The sequence below is a fragment of the Chlamydotis macqueenii genome, chromosome Z (assembly GCF_036417535.1).
Source record: "Chlamydotis macqueenii isolate bChlMac1 chromosome Z, bChlMac1.mat, whole genome shotgun sequence".
Classification (NCBI taxonomy): Eukaryota; Metazoa; Chordata; class Aves; order Otidiformes; family Otididae; genus Chlamydotis; species Chlamydotis macqueenii.
This window is the reverse complement of record NC_141593.1, coordinates 72,028,677-72,046,212: the sequence shown is the minus strand read 5'-3', so window position 1 is coordinate 72,046,212 and position 17,536 is coordinate 72,028,677. Positions and strand designations below refer to the sequence as shown.

General features: G+C 46.0%; 1 protein-coding gene across 1 annotated transcript in view; it reads left to right on the top strand.

Moving 5' to 3' along the window:
* The window catches only part of CORO2A (coronin 2A), a 57,141-nt gene that overhangs the window by 32,078 nt on the left and 7,527 nt on the right, over positions 1-17,536 (top strand). Inside the window, exons 2-5 of the mRNA XM_086770173.1 lie at positions 3,566-3,766; positions 8,955-9,071; positions 16,493-16,642; positions 17,190-17,369. Of these exons, the coding sequence (XP_086626299.1) occupies positions 3,566-3,766; positions 8,955-9,071; positions 16,493-16,642; positions 17,190-17,369 (648 nt within the window). The remainder of the gene's footprint in view (positions 1-3,565; positions 3,767-8,954; positions 9,072-16,492; positions 16,643-17,189; positions 17,370-17,536) is intronic.

The following is a 17,536-nucleotide window of genomic DNA, read 5'->3' as shown; positions in this document are numbered from 1 at the left end:
TGGTCCAAGTGACCGTCTCTGCTCACTGCCAGGAAGCTGTTTCTGTTTTTCAAGGAAGCTGTTTTGAATAGCTGACAATCTTACAGGTGTGGAAAATAAAAGAGGAAAGACCAGTTATCTCTGCCTGGTATAGGAATGCAGTAGATAACATTATGTTGTTCTTTCAAAACAGGCACTCGGGAGCTGCCTGAGTACAGCCCGGTAGAGGAGTGTTTTGTCTAGCCCAGCTTCCCTATCTGGGCTGCTGCTTGGCTCTCCATGTGTCTCACTGCAGCTGTGTTCAGCAGTGGCATCTGGCACTTCTTCATTGCAGACCTGTCATGGCACTTCGGGCCAAACTGCAGCTCCTTCTGGGAGCAGGCGATATGTCAGAAACTGGCATCTCCTTGCACTTGTAAGCTGAGCAGACCCTTTTCTCCCACACAGCATTCGCAGAGCTACCCCTCTGACACCTGTGTAAGGAGGCAAGCCCACTTTTTGCACCAGAACAGGTTCTCTGAGCCCTGGATGGGAGATCCTGTAAAAACCATGCTTCTTCCCCTTGCCTGGTGACAAGTGTTTTTTGCCCACCTCTGCTTGGGGGAGAGGTTCTAGTACTTATACAACCACCTATGCATTGGGTATTGGGCCTGCATTTATACATAACACAGCATTTGGTGTGTTGAGAGGTCTGATGGAGAATTTCTAGGAGTGATGACCTCTTTCCTCTGCAAGGATCTTCTTGTAGGTGCCATAGCTTGCACTGTCTGGTAGCTGAGATCTTTTAGAGCCCTGACCACGCTGTTCTCATTAACAGCCAGCTGGAAGATTGTCTCTTGCTGAGGAACCACATCTTGTCCACTGCATGGCTTGCAGCAGATAGGGGCTTGTTTTAATTAGTGAAGATGTGGGCTTTTTTAGTTGTAAATCGTAAGGTCTTGGTATGATTTGGTGGCACCATGCCCTTGGTTTTTTCCAGTTCAGCCTCCTGTTCAGAGCAGGACTATTATGAACATTAGATCAAGGAGGATATGTCTTTGTTTAGTCAAGTCATGAAAGAATTTCCAAGGACAGAGACTTATCACCACTTGAGCAACTTCTAGTGCAGAATACTCCTCCACACTCCTTCCAAACAAGTTTTTCCTAATGTTCTTGCATCTGCTTTATCAGGATCAGCATCTCCCACTGTACCAGATGCAGTCTGTTGATGCTGCACCTGTTCAGGCTGTTTTTCACCATATTTTATCTAAGAGTTTTTCTTTTAATGCTGAGCTTTCTGCTGTGGCTGCAGTTGTGTCAAGAGGGACATTGTTCCCCTGGCACTGTCTTTGCCCATTTTGTGATATTGCGAGTCGTATCTTGCCTTGCTGTCTGATTTGTAGGTGCTTTGAAGTCTGTTCCTGTGGAAGCTGAACAATTCTACAAATTGGAATAGGAGAGAGCTGTCTTTCCTAAGCACTGTCCAAACTCGGGCATTTAATTCCTTTATTTCCTTTATTCTTTATTTGCTAGTAACATTTTCCAGTTAGTCTGCATGGGATGTCAGTATCTTGCTATGTGTTCCTGCTTTCCAGAGGAATGATATTGCAATAACGAGTATCTCCTGTGTGCGTGGCGACTCCTTCCTGCAGAGGAGCCCTGAGCCTCCAGACCACACACTCGCTCCCACCTCAAGAGCAGTTTAGCTAGAAGTTCCTGGGAGCAAGGCAATTAATTTCCTTCTGGAAAGATAATGTTCCTGGTGTAAGAAGGAACTACTACATCCAGACAATTTTTTTTTATTTTCCCTGATGTGAGTAAAACTAACCACTAAAGCTGTAATGAGCATGAAGTTGTTTGAGAATGCTGCACCTCTGAGGCTGTTTGGGGAGTTAGCCCGTTGCATGTAACCTCAGCTTGCTTTCTGCCTGTGAACATCCCTTCTTCCAAGATTAGTTTCCTAGGATCACTGCTTTCTTAAAAGAACCCTTGTATTTCTTTCTTTCTTTTTTTTTTTTTTGGGGGGGGGATAGGTAGCTCTCACTGTATTAACTGTATTAGAGATCCTTTGCACCTAATATTTTCTGTAGAAGAAATTAATCAGTTAAGAATATGGACAAATGCAGAGTTAACATAGGTAAAGTGAGCAACAAAAATGACTGTGAAAGTGACTGGTGATCTGCCAGGACTGATTTTTTACAGGCATGTGCAGTTGTCCAAGGTGGGGTTGGCTCTGAGCTGTGCCAGTAGATTGGGAGGAGGAAAGGAATAGGACAGGACTTGTATCCTAGCGCTATTCATGTCCCAAATCTTCCAGTGTGACGTGGGATGTGAGCTTTGTGGATCTTTGTATTGATGGGTGTTTGTAAAGCTCCAGTTCAACTGCCCAGGGTCAAGCAATACAGAGTCCTAGCATTTAATAATCATCCCAGGAGGATGCAATGTCGTGCCAGCAATAAGGACGTTTTGTTTTAGAATTGCTTAAACCTCTGCTTGTCAGGTGATAATGCACTTGGCTTCCTGCAGTTTAGTGCATGCTTCCCTTCAAACACTTACCCGTGTGAGTGAGCAGTCTGTCTTGCTGTAACTCAAAAGCTACTTGTTTGGGTTCCCTTCTCAAACTTGAGTGTTGTTGATCCAGCATCACTGATAATACAGTTCACCAAATGCACGTTAAACAAACCAATATGGGGCAAAGCCAAGCCCTCTCCCAGTCTTTGCCTGTACTCCCAGCTGATTGTCTGGGGATCTTTCACCCTAACCTTCTCACCCGATCTGTGTTTCTTTTCCCTTGCGCAACAGGATCTTCTCACTGTCTCCGCCATGTGCCTTTTACTGTCTAAGTCTTGTGGAAAGAGCAGGAGTTAATAATCTGGAATTCCCTTTTCTGCCCAACACTGGTAGTTTCCAATTTGTACTCAGTTGCATCAGTTCCATTAAGCCTCACTGCTCTCTGTGGGAAGAGATTCTTGTGTTAAGCATGCTTTATGTATCTCATTTAAACACCATTTAAAATGCGGTGGTGCAGTTATAAACCAGACATGCAAAATGTATTTGTCAGTGTGAAAAAAAACAACAGGTGACTGTAACTATTCCTATGATCTGTTAAACTTCTTTTTTTCCCTTTATGTGAGCAAAATTTAGACTCGGTTTTGGTCCAAAATCGCCTAGGGGCTAAATGAAGCATGCCTCCAGACTGGCTCATTCACTCACCATCTTTCAGGCTTTTCTCACCCAAGGTGTTGTATCTTTTTTTGCTTCTTGAGCTCTGTGCTACCAGGATTCATCTCCTCTTAAACTTTTGGCCTTACCCCAGTGATAGGGACTGCTGGTGCATGCACAGCCCAGCTGACTGGTGATGGAGAGAGCGGTCTTTTCTCCCCTGCACTCTCCTATCTCCATCAGAGATGTGCGACAAGTGCAGAGACAGGTCATGCCAAAGGGGTGAAGACCAGCAGAGAAAAACGCGGCTGGCTGAAGGTTGGTGTGAGGAGTCCAAATGGAGAGGGTGCTGGGAATGTGCTGGGGAGAGGGGAGCGGGGGCCTGCAAGCCTTGCTGGGACAGCTGACTCTTATGTCATGGGGCGTTGTGTTTCTCCCCTTGCAGATGTCGTGGCACCCACAGTATCGCAGCTCCAAGTTCCGTCATGTCTATGGCAAAGCCGCTAGCAAGGAAAAGTGCTACGACTGTGTGCCCATCACCCACGATGTCCACGACAACCAGTTCTGTGCTGTGAACCCCCACTTCATTGCAGTGGTGACTGAGTGTGCGGGCGGGGGGGCCTTCCTCGTCATTCCCATCCACCAGGTGAGCTCTGCCGAGATGAGATGGCTTTCGCAGGCGCATCGAGAGGCTGGAGGGGAGCTGGGCTTTTGAGGTAGCTAGAGTGCACAGAGGATATTCAGTTAATTCAGTTGCCCAAATTGCAAAATGAGGGAAGGGGCCCTAGATGCCCTTGCAGATGATTCCTGGGATGTGTGTACTTATGCGTCGTACACTGCTGCTTGCAGTTTTTTAACACCTTCCTTCATTTCATAGCTCATTTGCCTTTCTTGTATAATCAGCGGAACTGTGCTGTTCAGATGTTTGTCTCCTACAAGAAATTACAAATGAAAAAGCAGTTAGTAGACACAGAGGTCAAAAACTGAAAGGCTTCAGCTGTGACCAAAGGAGAATATGGTATGTTTTGCTCTACCTTCTCCTTTGAAAGAATGGAGACATATTATCAGGCAATGAGGCACTCAAGCTTCAAGCACTGGAAAAACTTCTCTTTCAGAAACAAATCCCATGTTTATGGGTTTTGATGAGTTATGCATCTGATGACAGGGGGAAGCTGGCCGTCTGATGTTTATTGCTTCAGAAAAATTAGGCGTGCACTAATGTGGATTAACTTCAATATGAAATTATGAGCTCTCTGGAATCAGGGCAGAACAGATGAAAGAGAAAAGTTCAGCCTTTAATTAAAATTAAATTGATGGTGTTATTGTAATGCCACTTTTTCAATACATATTTGCTACGGATGAAAGTGAACAGGCTATGCTTGAAGAACCTAGCACAGTTCCTTGGCCCTTCTAGACTTTGTTTTTTCCGTTCCTTCACCACTGGTGCTGTTCAGAGACAGTCCTTCTAAAATTAACCTCTACTGTGTTTTTCTTGACTAAGTCACTTCTGCCCCCTTGACCATGATCTGTTTAGGTTGAAGAACTTGTCTTTATCACAGAGCTGCATCTATAAGCAGGCAGCTGGTGACTGTGGGACATGAGGTGAGACTCAACTCTCAAACTGTTGGCAAAACAAGCTGAAGGTGCTTGCACTGCTATTGATTCTTCTGTCTTCTCACCTCTTCTCAGCTTGGCTGATCTTTAGTAGCAATTCTTCCCTTCTTAACACCTGCTCAGATACTCCACCCAGATCTGAAATAGTGCTTGCAGAAGTCAAAGGCATGGTAGAACTAGAAGGTACAGAAAAAAGATAATTAAAGTACATCAATGAAAAAGTGAAATTGCTTTCATGTGAGGAAAAACTTTGTGGGTTAGGCCTCAAACAGTCTGTGAAAAAAGACAATGGGTGAGATATATAAAACTGTGAAGAGGGTGGGGAAGAAGCATAAGGAGCAATTCTTCTTGATTTGTGCGGTGAGGAGGATCCTGGAGACCAGGGAGTGGACTGTTTGCAGCAGATGTGAAAGCTTCTGCAGTTCAGATGTGGACCTTACTGCTCCGGGTGCTGGTGAGCCAGGAAGAATTAAGGGGTTCAAAATAGGATGGAGTTATGGAGAGGAGTTGGTTTATGAACCAACTTGGTTTACTTGTTCAGATAGAGATCCCCTAGCTCAGGAAGTCTCTTGAGGGTTGAGCTTTGGTGGTGGATCAGGGAAAGGATCTGTATGTGCTATGCTTCGCACAGCTGTTCTCCCAGTACCTGTTCCTGACTCCTGCTAGTGGGGAAGAGCAGCCTCAGCCACCCACAGAAAGGGATTCTCTGAGGCCGGGGGCTGCAATACCAGTCACTTTTTTTCATAATACACTTCCAAACAGCTGCTACTTGGTGAAAAGTGGCATCTTTCGACCTGTGCTCCTGGTGTGGCTGCCACCTCCTCCTGTGGTGATGACCCATGGTAGACAGCATACTGGGCTCTTGGCTTGTGCCCTCGGGTGCCAGGGCACTGAAGGCAGCCTGGTCTGGGGACATGTGCCTAAGACAGTATTGCCCTCTCATGATGGACAACTGATATGTGGTTACTTTTCACTGGATTCACAGGGAGCAGCCACATCCCAAGCATGCCATAATGTGGAGGAAAAGCCCAAGAGCCTGGATGTCACATTTAGCCACAGGAGGACAAGGTAGCTGGGACAGGGAAGGCTGCACTTTCCAGGGAGGATGAACAACCTGCTAGGGGAGCTGCTGCTGTCCCTACAATGCTTTTTTGAGTTCATTCTGTGTGTGCTACTGGAGGGGCTGCCTGCCTTAGGATGTGCTCAAATGCAGGCTCAACCTCGCTCCGTTTAACTGTGCCTCCCTACTTGTTTTATTGTGCTCCTCTCCTGCTGAGTCATGGACACCAGTAGCTCTCCCATCTCTCCTTGAATAAATACCACTTCTTGCCTTCTGCACCTTTCTTCCTCTCTGAGAGCCTGGGGTAGGGTTGGGAGCAGCAGGGGTTATGTAGGGAAAGAGCTCTTTGCTGTAGGTATCCTCCTTTCAGCAAGTCTTTGCATTCAGCCTGAAGAGGAATTATTTGAATATCTGCCACCACTTGGAGAATGGTCTTCTGTTGCAGGATGTGTCAGTTATGTCTTCATGAAGACGTGCCATTGAAGCCAGCTGGGTGGAAGGGCAGCATATCTCACCAGGGAGGGAAGTGGCTGTGGCCACAGGGGCTGCCTGGTGCTCAGAACAGACTGAATGCCTTTGTAAATCTTGCAAGTCTGAGGAGACACGGGCTCAGTGACTGTAACTGGGAAATGAGCTGCTTTCCCAAAGTGCGGCCTGGCTGTAGTCTGGTGTCTGACACAGATGTGCTGGGGAAGTGCATGCACCCCATGCCAACGAAGGATCTTGACTTGGAGAGCAATTTTGTGGCCTTCCTTTGAAAGACAAAGGCCTGCCTTTTTCCTTCTCTGATGGCCAGACTTGTTTGGGACCGCATCTGTCTCTTTTGCAGCATAAAGCAAAATGAGAACAAACTTCCGAGAGACAGGGAGATACTTGTGTCCAAGTCTTTGCAGCCTCCAGTCTTTCAGTGTGTCAGCACCAGGTGTGGAAAGGAGGGCATCTGTGGTTGTGTAGACCTCCTAGACACAAACCCCAGTCCCTTCTTTCTGGGGGCAAGAACTATGAAATTAAACCTGTGATGACCCCTCAGGCCTTACCTAACTGATGCCATATGTAAGTGGTGTGCTGTGATGTGGTGGCAAGGTGTGTTAGTGCCCTTTGGAGAACACCTGAGAAGGGGGGCGGACCCATCTCACCGTAATCTACCTTGTACAAATCTGCTGGGAGAGTTTTAAGAGCTGTCTCACTAGAAGTGGTTTTCATCAAGGAACTCTGAGTTTGGATATTTTTCAGAAATGCTGGGATTTTAGAAAGCAAGTGGTTGAAAAAATACTTGTTTTCAAGCTCTGCAAATAGCAGTGGAAGTCAGGTACCTCTGCATGAATGACAGCACATCTAGTTACTGAAATAGTTTTTGATCTGTGGAATGAAATTTCCCCTGCACATGAAGAGCTTTACTTTCACATGCAGATATGTGTCTGAGACCAACAGCCCTACCTGCCATATATGCTTGTTGTTAGCCTGGACGTCTTGGGTCCTCCTCTGTCCCAGGGCTGCAGGGTTGCATTGGGGCAGGTGGGACTGGTGGCTGGGAGAGCAAGGGCTCCTTTTCCAGGGCCAGTTGAACCTGCTGGGGACATGTGGATAGGAAAGCCTTGCAGGATGGGGGAGGTAGAGCAGATTCAGGGCAGTCTGGGAGTCTCCTAGGAGGAGCGGAGTGCAGTCAGATAGCCAGCTCTGGGAGGGGATGGAGTTCCCATAGGGATCAAGGGATGCCTGTGGAGCTGGCTGCCCAGCCCATTGAGTTGCCAGCTTGAAACCAAGCCCTTAAGCATGCAAAAGGACACTGTGAACAGGGGAACGCTGCTTATTAAAGGCCTTTTATCTCTCTGCTGCCTTCCTTCCCAAGTCACTTTGTATTGTCGCTGTAATAAAGGGATTGTTTTAGGCTGTAGACTAAAAAAGCAGTCTTTTACATTTCAAAGCCCTCTGGGTGTTCAGTTCAAAGCAGGTTAGTCCTAGTCTATGTGACAAACTTTCCAGTGAAGCCATAATAGTTACACATGTCCTGTTCTGCTTTCAAAACCATACAAATTTTCAAGCCTGGGAAAATTATGTCCTAGCCACATCCAGGTTAGGGCCAGCAGTGATTCCGCTCTGCTGTGCACTCTTAATGCCCACCTCTGGAGAGCTGCAGGGAGTACACCAACAGAAATGTCTGTTTTGCAGGAGAGCAGGCATTTGCATTCATTTTGATTTATGATTCTTCCAGGTGGGATAAAAGTAAGGGGTAGGCATCACCAGCTTGGCACCGTGCCTCTCTCCTTAGGTGACTGACCTTTGCTCTTGGACAGATATCTGGGATGCAAATTGGTTCCTGGAGCTCCCCATACTTCTGCTCCTGACAGGCAGAAGCAAATGCTGCTCCAATGTTAATAAATTCCCCAGCACCCTTCCTAGCACATAATAAATAAACCGACTTGACTTTGTAGCAGAGACTGTGCCTGCAGTATGGGTTTATCATGATGCAACACAGCCCCCGTGTGGCATAAGACTCTCAGTACTCCTTACTGCACTTGGTGCAGGATTTTTATCAGTCAAGGTACTGCCCAGATATGGCTTTTTTTTTTTGAGAGTCCAGAGTGCTGATTAAATCCAGTGAATAGCTGGATCTAAACACCATCAGAAAGCAATAGGTAGCTTGTTGAAAGGAAAACTACATTTGTAATTTGTGTCACAAACATCTTTTTGCTTAAAAAGAAAAATAAATGCTAGCTGATGAGGCTGAAAAATAAAAGCAAACCAATTTTTTTTTTCCGTGCTTATGAGAAAAGTCTTCTGACATCTCTTTAAAAAATGTGGAAGATTCAACTAATTTTTAAAAGTTGTTTCCCCTGTATATTTTATTCTTGTTTCTGAACCAAATGCTGTCTTCTAAGTTCAGCAGTCTTGATTGCTGCATGTGTACAGATTTATTGATAGTAGTGTGTACTTAAGAAGGCCTGAACACTTCTTTCCTTTCTTTTCAGTGGTATCATAAAGATTTGCCTTGCAGGGACAGCAAAAACCCATTCTCAACAGATAGAGAGGCACCCAGGGCATTTGGTGCATAACAAGCAGAAAGAGGTTGGTTTCTTACTGGAGCTGGCTTCAATCTTCCTTGAAAATGTCTGTAATTCCATGGCTCACCTTAGGTTTGATGATATTTGTTTTTTTTCAGACAGGCAAGCTTGACCCACATTATCCCAAAATATGCGGGCACAAAGGGAATGTTCTGGACATCAAATGGAACCCGTTCAATGACTTTGTAATAGCTTCATGTTCAGAAGATGCCACGGTAAGTTTACCAGCTTGTACTGTGCATTATTACATTGTAATGTGCTTTTTGGGGAAAGAAATGAAAAAGAAACCAAAAGGCCCACGGATGAGATGTGAAAGCATATATATACTTATAAAAAGGACAAGTAAGGGTAAGATTCCTGTATTTCTCTTAAGGTCAGAGCTGTGTGGTACTTTCCAGATGATGCACTTCATGAGGTTCAATAAGACCAAGTGCAAGGTCCTGCACCTGGGCACCTGGGTTAGGGTAATCCCTTTCAGTATAGGCTGGAGGATGAATGGACTGAGTACAGCCCTGACAAGAAAGACTTGGGGGACTGATGGATGAAAAGCTGGACATGAGCTGTCAATGTGCGCTTGCAGCCTGGAAGGCCAACTGTATCCTGGGCTGCATCAAAACAAGCGTGGCCAGCAGGTTGAGCAAGGTGATTCTGCCCCTCTACTCTGCTTTTGTGAAACCCCACCTGAAGTACTGCATCCAGCTTTGGAGCCCTCAGCACAGGAAAGTTGTGGACCAGTTGGAGTGAGTCCAGAGGAGCCTGTGAAGATGATCAGAGGGCTGGAGCACCTCTCCTATAAGAACAGATTGAGAGAGCTGGGGTTGTTCAGCTTGGAGAAGAGAAGGGTCTGCGGAGACCTTATTGAGGCCTCCCTCAATACCTAAAGGGGACTTATAAGAAAGATGAGGACAAAAATTTTAGCAGGGCCTGTAGCAATAGGACAAGGGGTAATGGTTTTAAACTAAAAGAGAGGAGACTTAGACTAGACATAAGGAAGAATTTTTTTATGATGAAGATGGTGAAGCCCTGGAACAGGTTGCCTGGAGAGGTGGTGCATGCCCCATCCCTGGAAACATTCAAGTCCAGGTTGGATGGGGATCTGTGCAACTTGATCTGGTTGGAGATGTCCCTGCTCCTTGCAGGGGGGTTGGACTAGATGACCTTTAAAGGTCCCTTCCAGCCCAAACCATTCTATGGTTCTATGATTCTATGTACCAAAATCAGTGTGAGGAGGAAGATCTGTTTTGTGGGGGCTTGCGTCTTTTTGGGTGTGTTTGCATGAGAAAAAGATAATATGAATTTTAAGTGGAATGACTGTTCAAGTTTAATTGCTATGAAATTCTTCCTTTACTTTAGAAGAAAAGCTTCAATACAACCTAACCTGGAACAGCTATTTCAGATTAATTCCCTGCAGAGCAAGTTTGAGCTTGTTCCTGCACTCAGTTACTCTGTAAATTCATGCTAGGTCAGTTATGAGGTAACTGAGGAATCTCTGTCATACTATTCTGCAAAAGAAAAGGAGCATTTTCCTGCTGAAACCACAGAAAGACTCCAAAGATGCAAAGGTTCATGCTAATGCAAATTTATAAAAAGATACTGAATACATCACATCAGGTATAAATTTTAGGCAAAAAGTGGTTTGGCTGAAATTAATATAATTAAGATATAGTCACGTATTTTGAAGGTGCATGCTGACGCGGAAGTCACGGACACTGCTGACGATCAATGTGATCAAGCAAATGCCGATTTATTGTTGATACATCCCGGTTAATATAGCCCTTCTAGTTCCCTATCATGCGCAAGCTCTCTACTAATTGGCTAACTATATCATGCACGCGCTCCTAGCTAAAATACGATTCGTTAAGTCTCTATGTTCATGTGCACGGCTCTCTCCACCTGCACCCCGCTTCACGTTCAGCCCCCAGCCACGTATGCCAGCTGTTTTCCTCCTTCTCAAGGCTGCTTCGTTTACTTTCTCACAGGAAGCTTCATTACTTTCTCGCAAGCAGCTTCAGCGATGTCCTTGAGGCCTGCTGCTCACAAGCATAACAATTCCATTCGGTCTGGATTGTTCACTAAGTGCCCCTGGTACTCCAGGTATCCAACAGGTGCAGACTATTTATTAGGAATAGAAAGATTCAATTCATTTTTGTAAGGGACAGTTTAGCCCTTACCTACCCACTGAAAGGTTGCTTTCCATGTCCTGTCAAAAACGTGATGCTGGCTTCTGTGATAGTGAGGACATCTGACTAAGTACTGTGCTTTTTTTCCAGAGATCCCACGTGTGTTTTCGTCCACTGGGTATATTCATCCTCTACCACACAGCATCATCTAATTTCTTCCAGCTCTGGCTTGATGCACATCCTCTGCCATTTCATCTCTGACAAAAATCGCTCCTGAATTGGAAATCTAGGCTCTTTGAATTGTCCTTCTTGTTTAGTGACTTGCCTTTGCTTGGGATATTAATGTCTTTTTTGAAGGCTTCTTTCAATTTCTGGGCTGCCTGAGGGTTTTATTTTATCTTCCAACTCATATGCCAGGATTTCATGCTGTCTCAGAAAGGACTTGTGGCAGGAAGGTGCCACCATGACCTCTCTTTTGAGCCTCAGATGAGGAATGAGCACAAACTTTGTGCTGTAGTTACAGAATCACAGAACCATTTGCGTTGAAAGGCAGCTTGGGCAGTCTCTACTTCCACCTCCTATGCAGGTCTGTGGAGCCGAGTCTTGAAAACCACCTCTATGGGCAACCTGTTCCTGTTCTTCACTGTTCCCATGGGGAAATTTTTTTCCTTATATGCAGTCAGAACCTCCTCAGTGTAATTAATGACCACTGTATCCTGTCCTCCCACTCTGCACTTCACAACAGAGCCTGACTCTGTTTTCTGAGTAATCTTGTAAGTATTGAAGGCTTCTATCAGTTCACTCTGAAGCTGTCTTCTCCAGGCTGATTAAGGCCATCTCCCTCAGCTTTTCCTCAAAGGGCAAGTGCTGCAGCCTCCTGAGCATCCTGGTGACCTCCACTGGACTCACTTAAGTTTATCAGCATCTTTCTTGCACCCAGGGGTGCAAAACTGGATGCAATATTCCAGCTGTTGTTTAATGATTGATAAATAAAGAGGAAAATCGCTTCCCTTGATCCAATGGCTATCTTGTTCCAGACCAGGATGTTGCTAACTTTCACCCCTGCCAGGGCATGCTGCTTGGTCATATTTATGCTGTTTTTCACCAAGACCCCGCTATTGTTCACCAGGACCCTGGGGTCTATGCAGAAGGGCTGCTCTCTGTCAGCTTTATTTTCCAGTTTCCTACTGAAACTTGGCATTGGATCAATCTCTGGGCTAAAGAATGGAAAGAGTGAGCTTTTCACTGGTCTCAGCAGCAAAAGTTTTTCTAAGAAGTCTTGGTGTTTGTGACTGTACTTTCCTTTTTGGTACTACCCTCCCATCATTGTGCTGGTACCAGGAAATGGAATCTTAGGGGTCCCCTGCACAGTGACACAATGTCGAAACACCTCTTCCCTCCCTGCTAAGTAGTGAGGACAGCAGACTGTTTTTCTTAGGGTGACCTCGTGGCTAGACCTGTGGAGGTCACCTAGTCCAAGCCCTGCTCAAAGCAGGCCAGTTGAATCAAGTTTCTCCAAGCCTTGTCCAGATTAATTGGGAAGATCTTCAAGGCTACAGATTCTGTGGCCTCTCTAGGCCCTTCTTCCGGGGCTTGAGTACCCTTCTGAGGAAAACAGGGCTCCTCTGATCTCCAAGGAGTGGCCATATTGCCATTTGTGTCCATTGCCTTTGGTGCTGTCCTTGTGCACCTCCACAGAGTCTGGCTCCATCTTCTCTGTGCCTTCCTGCAATGTAGCTGAAGGGCATCCAGAAGACCTCACCTTTGCCTTCTCACTCCCAGGCTGAAAAAATTCTTTTATTTCCAGCTCTCCTCAGATTTGCTGTGCTCCCATCTCAGTGGCTGCTGTTGGACTCGCTCCATGGAGTCAACGTCTGTCTCACTTGTCCTGGCCTGTACTGGAGAGCTCAGATTGGACATACTGTTGGGACACCTCCACAGCAACACTTTCTCTGTCCTGAGAGAAGTCTGAGGAGGTATTTTTCACTGGGCTGGACATTAGACCCAAAGCCTTCCTTGCAGTCTATTGTTAAAGATGCGGTGCTTTGCCATTTTGCAGCATTACCATAAGCCAGTGTTCTGGCTTGTGTGCAAGGATGCATCTGATTGCTCTTACTGTGCTGGGTCTCCCAGGATCTTTTGAGGAAGGCCACAAAATTCTGTGAAGATGGTGGAAATTTTCCATCACCCACATTCCTCAGAGGTTTCTTGGCCATTAACCAGTCTTTCTGGAGCTTGCCTTGGTGGTATCACAGCTATCTTTTGTGGCGTTTAGCTGAAACATACAGAATGGTACTTTTGGGCATGGTTGAGGATGGATAGTCTCTGTGAACACTCAGTGCCTTTTCCAGTTCCCACTGCTGCTTCAGGCAGGCTTAGGACTGAGGCCAATGCAAAGGGCTGGGGGCTGAGAGTTTGAACAGTGTGGGGAAGGGGCTTATCCTCTTATCCCTTCTGTTCCTTTTGGCAAATCATCAGACATGTAGGAATTCAGCTTGCTGAAGATCTTCTCCCCTGTGGTTAGAGGGGTAACTCTATGCCTTTTACTTTGCTTTGTCAGGTTTTCTTCAAGATGCAGCAGGGTAGACACTCAGCACTGCCAATTTCTGCCATTTAATGCATCCTGAGATTCCAGCCAGGGGCTTTTCCCTACTTTTACCATCTACCATTTCATTCTAGGCAGTTCTCCTCAGACTTCTTTCCTACTCTCTCAGCCCCATTCTTTTAGTGATAGCTATTGAAGCTGTAGAGTATAATGCTTTCTCTTAGTGCTGTAGAAGTTTGTCTGGAGGCTACTAGACCCTGCAGTTCTGAGGTTTCTAATGGACTTGATTCCTCAGTGGGATAAACACAGTTGAGAAGTATTCATGACCTTTCCCAGCAGGTTCCAGATTTTGTGCCTCTCCTTCTTTGGCTTAGAAAGATGTGATCCTCATCAGCCAAACAGTGGGAGTCTTGGGCAGGTGTGGCTAATTTCCGTGAACTATCTGCTTCAAAAAGCATTTCTGTTTTGCTTCAGGCTAACTCCTAGAAAAATTATGACAAGTGTATAAATTTTTGTTGAGCCAAAGGGCTAATAATTTCTTAGCATCCTAAATATTTGTGTTTCTAGGTTTAGTGTGAGGAAGTGTGAGGAAGACTCTTCCATTTTACCTGCATAGGTTCAGCCCCTTTTGCAGGTTTCCTCTACTGTCTTCTTTCACCCCAGGAGGACAGAGGTTTTTTGTCTTTATGCAGCATCCTTCTAGAAGAACGCAAGGCTGCAGGCAGACCTGTTATGAGACAGCATGCTCCCAGTGTTCAGTGACTTCAGTGGGGTGCTGCCCAGTCTCTCTGTTCAGGTCATCTGCTCTGTGGCCACCTGGGTGGCCTTCTGTGTACTTTGACAAAGGGCTGTGTCATTTACAAAGTGTTAAGCACTGGTGCAGTTGTTTTTGGTTTTGTTTTGTTTTTTTTTTAATGGGACAAACAGTACTGTAGCTGTCATCTGACCAGGGGAGTTCTCAGTTCTTTTAGCAGGTAGCATTGAGTGGATGACTATTTGGATCAATCACTATAGTATCTTCTGAGACTCTTTAGAATAGAATCATAGAATCATAGAATGGTTAGGGTTGGAAGGGACCTTCAAAGGTTATCTAGTCCAACCTCCCTGCAAGGAGCAGGGACATTCCTGACTAGATCAGGTTGCTCAGAGCTTCATCCAGCCTGGCCTTGAACGTTTCCAGGGATGGGGCCTCCACCACCTTTCTGGGCAACCTGTTCCAGTGTTCTATAACTCGCATCGTAAAAAAATTTTTCCTAATTTCTAATCTAAATCTACCCCCCTCTATTTTAAAACCATTACCCCTCGTCCTATTGCAACAGGCCCTACTAAACAGCCTTTCCCCATCTTTCTTGTAGGCCCCCTTCAGGTACCAGAAGACCGCTATCAGGTCTCCCCGGAGCCTCCTCTTCTCCAGGCTGAACAGCCCCAACTCTCTCAGCCTGTCCTCATAAGAGAGGTGCTCCAGCCCTTTTATCATTTTTGTGGCCCTCCTCTGGACCTTCTCCAACTGATCCATGTCCTTCTTGTGTTGGGGGCTCCAGAACTGGACGCAGTACTCCAGGTGGGGTCTCACCAGGGCAGAGTAGAGGGGAAGAATCACCTCCCTTGACCTGCTGGCCACGCTCCTCTTGATGCAGCCCAGGATGCGGTTGGCCTTCTGGGCCGCAAGGGCACATTGCTGGCTCATGTTAAGCTTCTCATCCACCAGCACTCCCAAGTCCTTCTCCTCAGGGCTGCTCTCAACCATTCTCTGCCCAGCCTGTATTTGTGCCTGGGATTGCCATGACCCAGGTGCAGGACCTTGCACTTGGCCTGGTTGAACTTCATGAGGTTGGCATGGGCCCACCTCTCCAGCCTGTCAAGGTCCCTCTGGATGGCATCCCTCCCTTCCAGCGTGTCGACGGCACCACACAACTTGGTGTCGTCGGCGAACTTGCTGAGGGTGCACTCTAGCCCACTGTCCATGTCGCCGACAAAGATGTTGAACAGGGCCGGGCCCAACATGGACCCTTGAGGGATGCCACTCGTGACCGGTCTCCACATGGACATTGAGCCGTTGACCACCACTCTCTGAGTGCGGCCATCCAGCCAACTCCTTATCCACCAAGTGGTCCGTCCATCAAACCCATGTCTCTCTAGTTTAGAGAGAAGGATGTCATGCAGGACAGAGTCAAAAGCTTTGCACAAGTCCAGGTAGATGATGTCTGTTGCTTGTCCCTTGTCCACCGATGCCGTCACCCTGTCATAGAAGGCCACCAAATTGGTCAGGCACGATCTGCCCTTGGTGAAGCCATGTTGGCTGTCACCAACCACCTCCTTGCTCTCCATGTGCCTTAGCATGTTTTCCAGGAGAATCTGCTCCATGACCTTGCTAGGCACAGAGGTGAGGCTGACCGGCCTGTAGTTACCCGGGTCTTCCTTATTCCTCTTTTTAAAAACTGGGGTTATGTTCCCTCTCTTCCAGTCATCGGGGACCTCACCAGACCGCCACGACTTCTCAAATATGATAGCCAGTGGCTTGGCAACTTTATCCGCTAGTTCCCTCAGGACCCGCGGATGGATCTCATCAGGTCCCATGGACTTGTGCACCTTCAGGTTCCTCAGATGATCAAGATGATCAGATGATCTTTGCTGAAGTTTATTTCAGATTTGTTTGTTCCTACTCAAAGTTTGTTAGGAGACAAGTTCTGCAAGATCTGTGGGAATATTTTTTGTAATTGTGCTAACAGTTTGGCCAGATGTACGAGTTGGATTGCCAAGTTAAAACAAACTGGTAGAACAGCTGGTTAAAGATAGAGGGTAAAGATGAGTCTTCAGGCCCACAGAAAAGTAAAGATACTGATTTAAATGACTGGCATTCAATAAAGTGAGGAGCATTCCTGTTCACTGCTAAGGCAATAATAGTTATTGGCAAGTTTCAAATTAGCTTCTTACTTAGGACTCTGACAAAGACCCATTCTGTGCCATTCAGGTTAAAATCTGGGATGTCCCCAAGCACTTGCTAACAAGAAACATTACCACTCCGAAGAAGGAACTTCTTGGGCATGCTCGAAGAGTGGGCCTCATTGAATGGCATCCCACTGCTAATAACATCCTCTTCAGCTCCGGCTATGACTACAAGGTGGGTCTGTTCTGTGTGTAGCTTTTTTGCTGGGATACCCTGTTCAGCAGGGTGTTTTGAAATTTGTTTTAATTTAAAGGTGGTAAGATAATAGTAAAGAGTTCAGAAACCTTCTTCAGGGAGAAGTTCCATGGTGATCCCAAAGGCAAAAGGACATTGCTACAGATTCAAAAGGACTTGCTAATTTTGCAGTCTTCTGATGAACTTCTGTCTACTCTGCCCTTCTTTACTGAATTTGATACAATATGGAATGCCATGCACTTTTGTTTGGCTTCATTCTTATGCTAGTGCGAATATCGGCACTGATGTTGGCCATTTTTGTGTATATAAATGCAAAGGAAATTAGAATATTGGACATTTTGAGCAGATACTATGTCCCTGATAAGTTGCTGTAAGTACCAGGAATTGTTTTAAATGCTGGAGATCAACCACTTATAATGGTAAGACCTATACATGTAGAAAAGAGAGAAAGAAGTGAACAGGGTAGACAAAGTCCTCAATTGGTCATGCTGTAAAGGGCTGATTTTTTTTTGTTCTTTTGCCCCAGATAATGATCTGGAACCTGGACACCGTGAAAGCTGTCATCTCGAAGCCGGTGAAGATTCTTGACACTCACAAAGATGTGGTGCTCTCCATGTCGTTCAACACAGATGGCAGTCTCCTTGCCACAGCTTGCAGGGATAGAAAGATACGTCTGATAGACCCTCGTGAAGGAACAATCCTACAAGTAGGTTGGGTTCAGACTATGTGGTCCAGCTGATCTCACCCCTTGGAGTGTTTCATTGCCATTAAAGACGTCGCATCTGTGCCCCATGTTGCCTGGAGTACCAGATGGTGCTATTGCCATCTACTTTTCATGGAACACTTGCTGCCATTGTTGAAAACAGGGTTTCT